The 10463-nt window shown below is 33.8% G+C and overlaps 2 protein-coding genes across 2 annotated transcripts in view; both read left to right on the top strand.

Moving 5' to 3' along the window:
• The first annotated feature begins 1004 nt into the window (after window positions 1–1004).
• On the top strand, window positions 1005–2828 carry LOC131667427 (protein dachsous-like). The gene is made up of 2 exons (XM_058940829.1): window positions 1005–2729; window positions 2787–2828. The coding sequence occupies exons 1-2, from the start codon at window positions 1005–1007 to the stop codon at window positions 2826–2828; spliced, it is 1767 nt and encodes a 588-aa protein (XP_058796812.1).
• Window positions 2710–10463, top strand: part of LOC131666832 (protein dachsous) — a 213788-nt gene continuing 206034 nt past the window's right edge. The window contains exon 1 of the mRNA XM_058939805.1: window positions 2710–2729. The gene's annotated coding sequence lies outside the window, so the exon portion shown is untranslated. The remainder of the gene's footprint in view (window positions 2730–10463) is intronic.

Genomic DNA, 10463 nt, shown 5'->3' with positions numbered 1-10463 from the left:
ACTAATCGAGAGCTACGGATACTACGATATCTAGTCTTCATATAGTGAGGACCCAGAATCCCCTCTCTAAAAGTCTACTGTTGGGTCCAGTGGCTTACGAAGTGCCGAACAGAGCCCTCTGGCTGCTTTTAGTAGACAGAGAATGAGAGAATACAAGCTGGAGCAGGCGACTGAAGAAGGAGAAGGGAAGGGATCCACTGGTACGTACCACAGGTGCCGCCATGTCAGTGCAGGCATAGCATCCGAGTTGCTTATAGTAGATATGCTCATTCATCTTAATATATTTAGTAGGCTCTTTCCAATTAATTATTTAGCAGTAGGACTACTGTTTTGCCTAGTGCTCGTGTGCGATTATGATTTTTAAGTGATCGGAACCGTCTCAAAGTCAAAGTGTACATAAAATACTCTTGCATGTAGCTGGAAATGCGAGAAAGAACTACGTGACTTGATCTTTTAAAAGTTGTATGATGTTTAACATTGATACTGAAATGGAAACGATACTGTTGGTTATTATTTAAGGTGGTCGACCACGTGATAATTGTGATAATCGTGAATCACAAGATTACTGCTGTGTCGTAGCATATATAACCAGTGATTGAATTGAGATTTGTATTTGGTGACGACAAAAAAAGAATGAGTTTGTGCCTATCATGGAGTGAAAAGGTGAAAAGAATGAAGTAAATGAAAGGAGAAAAGGGAAGAACGCTAGCAAAAGGAGGAGAGAGGGAGAGCTAGCAGGTAGTGTACTACTCACGAAGCTGAGTGATCGTCCTCGTAGCAGGGCACATTGCCCCCTCATTCCGACATAAATCTGTTAGAGCGCACGCAGCGCAGAGGAGCGTATGAGCGTTGTGGAATGTCGTACGTTCAGGACAATTCGTAGGAGAAGGCTTAGGGGCTTGAAACGACTGAGTATGACGAACGATCGACGTGGCGTGGATGGAGGTTGATGCGAGACGAAAGCAAAGGAAACAATTAAGCAGAGACCAGCAGCAAGCATGACAATGTCACAAGCCACAGCAATGAGGCGCGGATTTGTGCTGATCGGATTGTACTGTTGGCTAAGCTGCTGTTGGCAAGCGGCGGTAGGCGAGCTTGTGCAGTACTTGGAGGTGTTGGAGAATGCGCCGCCGGGCACGCGAGTGGGTTTTATCGAAGCTGACAGCCCGCCGTATCTAGTGGTACCGGTGCCAGGCTCGCGTGCTGACTCGGACTTGCAGGTGGAACCCGGCAGCGGTGAAATCCGCACCCGCGCAGTTTTGGATCGCGAAAATCGCGACTCGTACAGCATGGTGGCTCTGCCGCAAAACGTACGTGTGATAGTACGTGTGCTCGACGAAAACGACAATGTACCGAGCTTTCCGGTGGATACGCTGCAGTTGGAGTTCCCAGAGAACTCACCACTAGACTCGAAGCGCGCGCTGCCTCCTGCCAAGGATCCGGACCTCGGGCGCTTTTCCACTCAGCGTTATGATATCGTCGCGGGCAATGAAGAGCAAGCATTCCGGCTGGTTTCGCAGCGCGGTCGTGATGGCGTGCTCTATCTGGACCTACAACAAGCGCGCGCGCTCGATCGAGAGACGCGCGCCTCCTACCGTTTACTTGTCGAGGCCTCCGATGGCGGCGAGCCGCCACTGCGCTCGCGGCTACATGTAGACGTGGTAGTGCAGGACGTGAACGACAATCCACCGGTTTGGTCACGATTGCGCTACACGGCCGAGCTATCGGAAAATGCGAGTGTGGGTACGCCGGTGCTACAAGTTGAGGCCCGCGACGCCGATTCTGGCGATAACGGTCACATCGAGTACTCGATCAACCGTCGCCAGTCGGATCGCGACGGCGTATTTCGCATCGAGCCTGACAGCGGCTTGGTGCTACTCTCGCGACCCCTTGACTTCGAATCGCGCCAGCATCACGAGCTCGTATTGGTGGCACGCGACCGAGGCGTTCGACCGCTCGAGGCATCGGCTTTCTTGAGCGTATGTGTTACTGACGTCAACGACAATCAGCCGATTATCGCGCTAATTTTTCTATCGGACGACGCCACACCCAAGGTGAGTGAAGCTGCGGAGCCGGGTGAGCTAGTAGCCCGGTTATCAGTCAGCGACCCGGATTCGCGAGCCGAGTATGCCAATGCAAGCCTCAACCTCAATGGCGGGGAGGGCCATTTCGGCCTTGCAAGTCGTGACGGCGTGATTTACCTAGTGGTGGTGGCCGCTACGCGGTCTCTCGATCGTGAGCTTTGCGCCTCCTACGAGCTGGTTCTTGAAGCCAGCGACGCGGGCAACCCACCACTGCGGGCGAGCCGCAGCTTTCGTCTCGCTGTCACGGATGTTAACGATAACGCACCGCATTTCGAGCGTCAGTGCTACGAAATCAGCCTGCTCGAGAACACGGAGCCCGGTACTTCGATCTTGCGCGTGCACGCTCATGACCCCGACGAGGGTCCGAACGCTCGAGTGCGATACGCATTGCTCAATACCACCGCTAGTTTCGGTTTGGATTCGGAGTCGGGCCTGCTCACCAATCTAGCACGACTTGACTGTGAGGCCGACCCGGCGCCAAGGTTGCTCATCATAGCCGTCGACGGTGGCAGCCCCGCCTTTACAGCAACTACTACTGTCCAGCTCATTGTACACGGGCTTAACAATAACGAGCCCATCTTCGAGCGACCCTTCTACAATATCAGTTTGCCAGAGGACCTTCCCGCAGGCCGGTGCTTTCTGAAGGTAAGTCCCATTCCGGCGCTTGTTGTTAATCATTATTAACTTTATTTATTACTTCAGATTGACACTAGATTGGTATTTATGATGAAAATAAGTTGCTAATCGTATATGCCATGCTATATAAGTACATGATACTTAATTGTTTTAGTTTACAATTATTAACCAAAAACTGCCATACTTTTGTTTCGCTGACTTATTCTTTGGTGCATATTTTTTCCTAAAATATACATCAGATGACGTTCATATTTTTGCTAATCATTGATTATTAAATAATAAAGCAAAATATGGTTGACTGGTTGATAAAGTTAACAAAAATTATATTTCTGAAAGAAAATTGTATCAATAATTTTATCTGAGCAAAATAAACAGTCACCATACAATGTTACTGTAATAACACAAGTTTACATGGTTTTTTTATGGAATAGCTGATAGTCATTTTCAGAGAAACCGAATCCAAGCTCAGAATTGCTCCACCACGTCAGGATTTTGAGTAATCTTAAACTAAAAGTACAAAAGACATAATTTTTCGCTTTATTTGGGCACCAATAACTTCGCAAATTTTCATTATTTTTACAACCCAATAAAACTACTGGAAAGAGTAACTTTTCTTCTTTCTTTTTCACTATTTCTATTTATGATTTCAATTTTTGAAATCAGAGATATTGCGCTGATTGAAAAAAATAAAATTGCAAGATTTGTAATGATGTATGTATAAAAGAATACGCATGTGAAATTTCTTTTCTCATCTTTATTTCTGATAAACAAGGCATTATAAGTTCGAATACGCTATAAATCTATAATCTCAAAAACTATAACATCAAACTTACGACAGGTAGGGCTTTTCAAAACCCAAGTAAGCTCTAACCCTATAACCTTGAATTCAATAACATCAAAGCCACGACAGGTATAGTTATTTCAAAACCTAAGTAAGCAGTAAGCTTGAACGCAGTTCTACCTATCGTAGGTTTGACGTTGTTACATTTGAAGTTTTTGGGTTACTGTATACTTTATACAGCAAAGTTCTACCTGCCGTGGATTTGATGTTGTGGTGCTTGACATTATGAGACTACAACGTTACGAGTGTTATATAGCACACAAAATAATTCTTTTTAAAAACTCATCGAATAATAATAAATTTGTGGTAATATAATAAAGTAGATTTTCGAATTATAATTAAATAGACAATTTATTCACTGCATTACTGTATGTAAACAAAAAAGTTCCAGATACGTAGTATAAACTATATAAAACTAAACAAAATACTTGTCATTTCATATGTTCAATTTTTATTGCTTAAAAATATAAAACATTGTTTATTTTAGGTTGCGTTTATATTACATATATACATGTATAAAGTAAATAATGTTTATCACTTGAGTATTTTTTAAATCTTAGATAATTTTTTCGTATATAAATATAAAATATAACTCAAATACCACATTCAGTTCCATAAAATACATAAAATTAATTTTTGAACATATATTATCTTTTCCTTGTTCAGGACAGTTGATATATAGGAATTTAATATTCTCGATGAAGTTAATACACAAGGTTTATCATTTACGTTCTCTGTTAATAAAATAAGTAATCTGATTTTACTACTTAGTTTATTGTAATTTGTATTTTATAATTTTATCACTATATTTGTGCAAAGATAACTTTGCTTCTAGTATTGTTTATTTTTATCTCCACGCAACATTTTTACTACAGTCTCGAAATATGTTTTGATAAAAACATCGTTAAAACTAATTTTATTGATTATTTCGGCAAGCATTTTTACATCATCAAGAGCATTATACAATTTGCTTCTGTCTTTATTAAGCAAAAAATCTTTAGCTAATTCAATAGAATAACTCAATAGAAAATTTATTCGTTCCTTAACTCCTTAACTTTTCTTCACTTAAGTTGACTTGCTAGTTTTATAATTCTTAGAGCATTAAATCCGTATTTGGAAAAACCGCATTTAATTATATCAAAATTACGTATATTTGGAACTCTCAAGAAACGAAATAAGTCAACTTTTTCAAAATTACTATTTGAATGGAGAAAGCTAGTGTTAATATAAAAATCTGTAATTTAAAAATCATCATCGTATAATAAAAAATAATCTAATATTTTTAAAATTGTTGAAAATGTATCTTAAAATATTATTTTCTCATAAGACAAAGTTAATGTGAAAATTGAAATGTATTTTAAGAAAAGAAAAAATGGACTTATCGATTTTACTGACAAGTTATAGATATAAAATTATCTAACTGCATTATGCGCTATTAAAATAACTGGATAGCGAAAACCGTTAAGCACTTCAAAAAATATTCAAATGCCATTTTAACAGGCAAAGATTGTACTTTTGCATCATACAGGTATCAATCCCCATCAATAGTCTTCAAGTCAGTAACTTCCATTGCTCGTTTGATACTGGTCTTGAAGTTATTACATAAATATCAAACGATTATTCTGGGGTATACTTTACGATCTACAAATCAAATTATAGATATAATAATAATTATATAAATTGACTTTAAATCAATTGGCATATCTGACTAATATTATTTTTTAATATGATTATTTCTTTTGCGAACTGATCTTTTAATATTTTCACATCTTTTTGATTTTTAAGTTTAGTATTTTTTTTCTAATTGTAATTTGAAACTTTTCATTAAAATATACATTTGACAAATTGCCGCAGCTACAGTGCCCGGCACGTACTTTTGCCCACCCTGAGGCGAAATTTACCAAACTTTAAAGTTTTATATCTCAACGAAAAAGAGTCGTAGAATACCATATTAAAAGTAATAGCAAAAGCTTTAAGTAACGTGAAGATAATATTGTTTGTACTAGAATTAAGTATTTTATGCTTAAAAAATGAACATAAAAAATTTCTTTTTTTTTGCCCATATACAAATTTATTTATTTGCTACGCAATTCAACGGTTCATTTTTTATTTTTTTATACAGAGATATGACTTTTTTTATAAAAAAATAGTACATTACGATACAAGTGCGGGAAAGTAGATTTTTGTCTCGTGTGGCGTTTACGCCCGAGCGAAGCGAAGCTCATATCTCGATTGCTATGCATTAAATAAAAAAACTTTAAAAACAAAAGTTGTTTCTTTTTTGATAAAAAATACAAAAATAAAGCGAAAACTAAGATCTGGAACAAATTTTTTTTTTTAATTTATTCACGCAAGCCATTTTTTTATTTTTCATATTCTTTATTTTTTTTAAATTTAATTATGATCAAAAGTCTCAAACAAATTTTTAATAATAAAATTATAGTTAAGTTTATCAATAAATAAATAAATAAATAATTTCTAGACACTTATAAAGTAATACATGCTTATTGTTTATTATCATATTATTATTATGTAAATATAATTGAACTTTTTTGTAATAAAACAAAATTTTACAAAAATAATATAATACTTTCAAAGTAACGAAAATATAATTTTTTATAACATAAATGGCTAGTGTGAAAAAATAAAAAAAAAATTTGTTCTAGATCTTAGTTTTCACTTTATTTTTGTATTCTTTATCAAAAAAGAAACAACTTTTGTCTTTAAAGTTTTTTTTTATTTAATGCATAGCAGTCGAGATATGAACTGATGAAAAAAAAAACGATTTTTTTATAAAAAAAGCTATATCTCGCATTTTCTTTATTTTTCTTTACTGCGTATGAGAAACAGCGTGAAAAATATTCTATCAATGTTGGATTTAGCTTGATGTTATGTAAAGACGTAAGAAATTTATGTGTGTGATTTATGTCCCACCATTTGACAATTACGTGATCAGAAACTTCACGGTTAGGTAGCTATCGTACTGCAATCGTCATCTCCAATCAAAACTTTAACTATCGCATTTTATTGTTGAGTAGTTAATTATCTGTTTCCATATCAGAATCTATGCCTTTAGCAGAGCCTTCGTAATGTTTTGAATAGTAGTGTTCATTTTTTCGATAACTAAATTTGTACATTCTGCAACTTGAACATCGTGTGGCAAATGATAGTACTTTACCTGAAAAATTCTCGAAGAGTGTACCATACTCTACAGTAATGGGAAATTTTTATTTTTTTGTGATTGAACAATCGATATATAAAGAGTATTGTCATTAAATTGTAAAATGATTTATCACCAAAAAAACTATTGTATTAACGCCCTATCGCACGCTTTTGCCTACCAGCGTCGTACGAGACCTTCAATTTGCACACTTCAAATTGACTGCTGTTCATTTTTGAACGAGAACAATCATTCTCACTATTTCCAAATCTAAATGCAAAATGTTTTAAAATAAGAAAAAAAATTGAAAAATTGAACACAACGTTCATGTCATTTAAAAAAAATAATTTTTGTTCTTGCTTGGATTGGAGGCAATTAATTGAAGGAATTGATATAAAAAAGTTATTTATATTCAACCATCTTATTTATTAGTAAATAAAGTTGTAAATGGCTTATAAATATCACTTATCACTTCCTAATTATGCCTACATAAAAATCAGATCAATAAATTATAAATTATTTGTCGAAAAAATATTTTAACTAAAATTAATTAACCCATTAAAACCAACAGGACGTTTTTTCGTTTGAATAGTTGCCATGCAATGAATTTGAACAAAAAAAATTTAAGAACTTTGTTCTCTACGTTTTCGAGGGTACTCATTTCGGTTAAATGTCTCACAAAAAAGGTTTTATCATCGAAAAGTCAAAAATAAAAAAAAAGCTAAATTTTTCGGTTGAATTTTTTTCCTAGTTCGACTGTTTGTTCTCTTAATATTTTTTGATATGTTGCTGGCATTATATCAATTATATAGATTAAGAAATACTTCAGAATTTTTTCAGAATTATGCGAAAATATTTTTAATTTTTAGATAAGTCACAAGATAGCAATTTAAAAAATCTTATCGGAAAGTACTAAAAAAATTTGAATATATTTCTTATTTGATTTCAAGACATTCCTATTCTTAGGAAATTTCTGTAAAGAATGTAGTTGTTGTGAAAAAAATAGGGTTTGAAACATAAATAAAAAATTATAACCTTAAAAATTACGTAATTTTTAAGGTTATAATTTTGTATGAATAAACAGAAGCACATATCAATTTTTTGAAGGCGAAAATAGATATTCTGAGGAGTAACTCTGAATTTTTCCGCTTCAATCTGTCTATAATCCACTCGTTAAAAACAAGATAAATGCAAGTAACTTATTTTACTGCGCGCAGCCGTGGTTGAGCACCCTTACGAGAACGTCCTTAAAAAACAGTTCAACTGAAATATGCAGTCTTTTTTTTATTTTGACTTTTTGATGATGAAGATTTTTTACCAGACTTTTAATCAATAGCATTGAAAAGAGCACCCTCGAAAATGTAGAAAACAGTGATTCTTAAATTTTTTTTGTTCTAATTCATTGCAAGGCAACTATTCAAATGTAGCTCTCGAAAAAGCTTCCTGTTGGCGTTAATGGGTTAAATAACGAGAAATAAAAAATTACATTAAATAAGTATTAAGAAAAAAACATCGAAAGGTGTATAAAAAATAATAAGTCATATCCGTTAGCCTTGAAACAATCAAAAATATGCAATTACATTTGATTGAAAATAAGATTGAATTTATTTTATTATAAAATTGCATCAATACATTATTTAAAAATGCTGAATATGAAAATAATTTCAAAAAATCAAAAACACAATATTCATTTCAGTTGTAAATAATCTATTATAAATAATATAGTACTTTATTAAACTAACTTATTCGTTAATTTTTCAACAAAATTTCAATTTTTCTTGTTGTAGTATAGGTTTAAGAATGAATAAAGTATACACAAATATAACTTCTGTAGGTTTTTATTAAACGTCTAATCTATTTAAGCTCTAGACTTCGACTGACTTTTTCGTTAGAAAAACAATCCACTGCGTCTCTGCGCAACGCTATTCAACTATTTTACAATAAGACAAAAGAACAATATCGAACATATTAATTTTGTTTAAAGCATAGTTCTAACATTTCTTAAGTTTTGTTTGTCTTTATACATGCTGCTGTCTCTTCTATTGCTCTGCCCATAATTCCTTCATGCTTTTTTAATAGTTTTGTTGACACTGTTGGTATATCTACGGATGATAGGACATTGTTGACATAAGTTTCGCCCACATCAGAAGCAATCATTCCTATACATAAACGTTTACATTATGAAAAAAAGTACAATAATATGTAGAATCTTTATTCTTTTCTTTTTTATATTAAAAAGTAGATAACGATTATATCTCGAATTGAAGCATTAAGAGCCAACTTCAAGCCTAACTCATTGTCAATTTTATTTAACTCGCTATTGGTGGATTCTTTTAGAGTGAAAACCTCTCATGAAGAGGAATGTGAAGGTAGCCCCATGGTGGAAAGAATACGAGGTGTGTTACCGCTCACCGGTCACGAACAGCCAATGAGAATTTGCTCCCAAAACGACGCGCCAATTCAAAACATTACCATTAAAAATTCGTGTAAATAAATTATTTATACAGATATCTTTGAAAACAAATTACTAAAAGTCAATATTCTGATCAACAAAAATAAATAATAATAATTTTTTAGTATTACAAGGCCAATTATACAAAAATTGATTATGAACCTAATGTATGTACAGGATTATTGCAATAAAACAATTGATCAATGTGTAAATATTACTTATACATTTCTTTTTATTGGGAAAACAAAAACAAATTGAACATTAAGTATATCTTACGAACTAAGAATAAAATTTTATATTTTGCGCAGATTTTTGCGCAATTCTCAACTTAGAATAAAATATTTTCAATATTTTGTTAATGTGCTTCAATCTGATATAAGTTCGTGTACGAACTCGACATAATAAGACTGTGTCTGGTATTACCATGTCCTGAATAATTCTTTTCTTTATTAAATGTCCAACTTTTTGAAAAATGAAGCTTTTAACTGACAATGATGTTTTATGAAATTGATTAAAGATAGGTTCCAAAATGTTTGCTGCATTAATTAGTTCTTCACCTGGGTAGATAAGAGAGCCTCGTGAAACTTGGCATAACCATGTTGGTGGATTTGTAGCTGGCATATTTCGAGTGGGCTGACCGAGTCCTGGATAATTTGATCTAAATCGATAAGCTACATAACCAGCTATAAACATTAAAGTCTCTTCTTTGATCATTTCAGCTACTATTTGAATCTCAGGGAGGTCACCAAGATCTATAATAAATATGTACATACACACACACACACGCACGCACACCCACACATGATTGAACATTATATCTAACGCTCTATACATGTACATTTTTCACTAATGAATAAAATTACTACAAAAATGCAATATCATGTAAAAGCACACCCATGACATTTTAAATACTAATTAACGCACCTGATCCTGCAGTTATTTTATCATATTTTCAGCATGTATAATACTGAAGTAGTATTGTTATTGTTACGTGTATATTTACTATCTTTTACGGTTCGTGACGCAATGATGAATTTTTATAAAAAAATATTTACATGTATAATTAAAACTAATAGAACACACATAATAAAAATTAAATTTTATATTGGAGAAGTAGAATATAAATTAATTAGGTCAATAAGAGAACAATTAATCAATTTGTATTATTGTAATTTTCAACGAACAAATCAGAATTATGTTTACCTAATATATATCGTCTAAATTTATATTTAAATAGTAATGCTGATAGCTTGTCGTGGCCCCCTCCCATACCTCTAATATAGGAAAAAA

The sequence above is a fragment of the Phymastichus coffea genome, unplaced genomic scaffold (assembly GCF_024137745.1).
Source record: "Phymastichus coffea isolate CEN01 unplaced genomic scaffold, Cenicafe_Pcof_1.1 PCOF00004, whole genome shotgun sequence".
Lineage (NCBI taxonomy): Eukaryota > Metazoa > Arthropoda > Insecta > Hymenoptera > Eulophidae > Phymastichus > Phymastichus coffea.
Note: the sequence above shows the minus strand (reverse complement) of the source record. Positions and strands in the feature narration are given on the sequence as shown.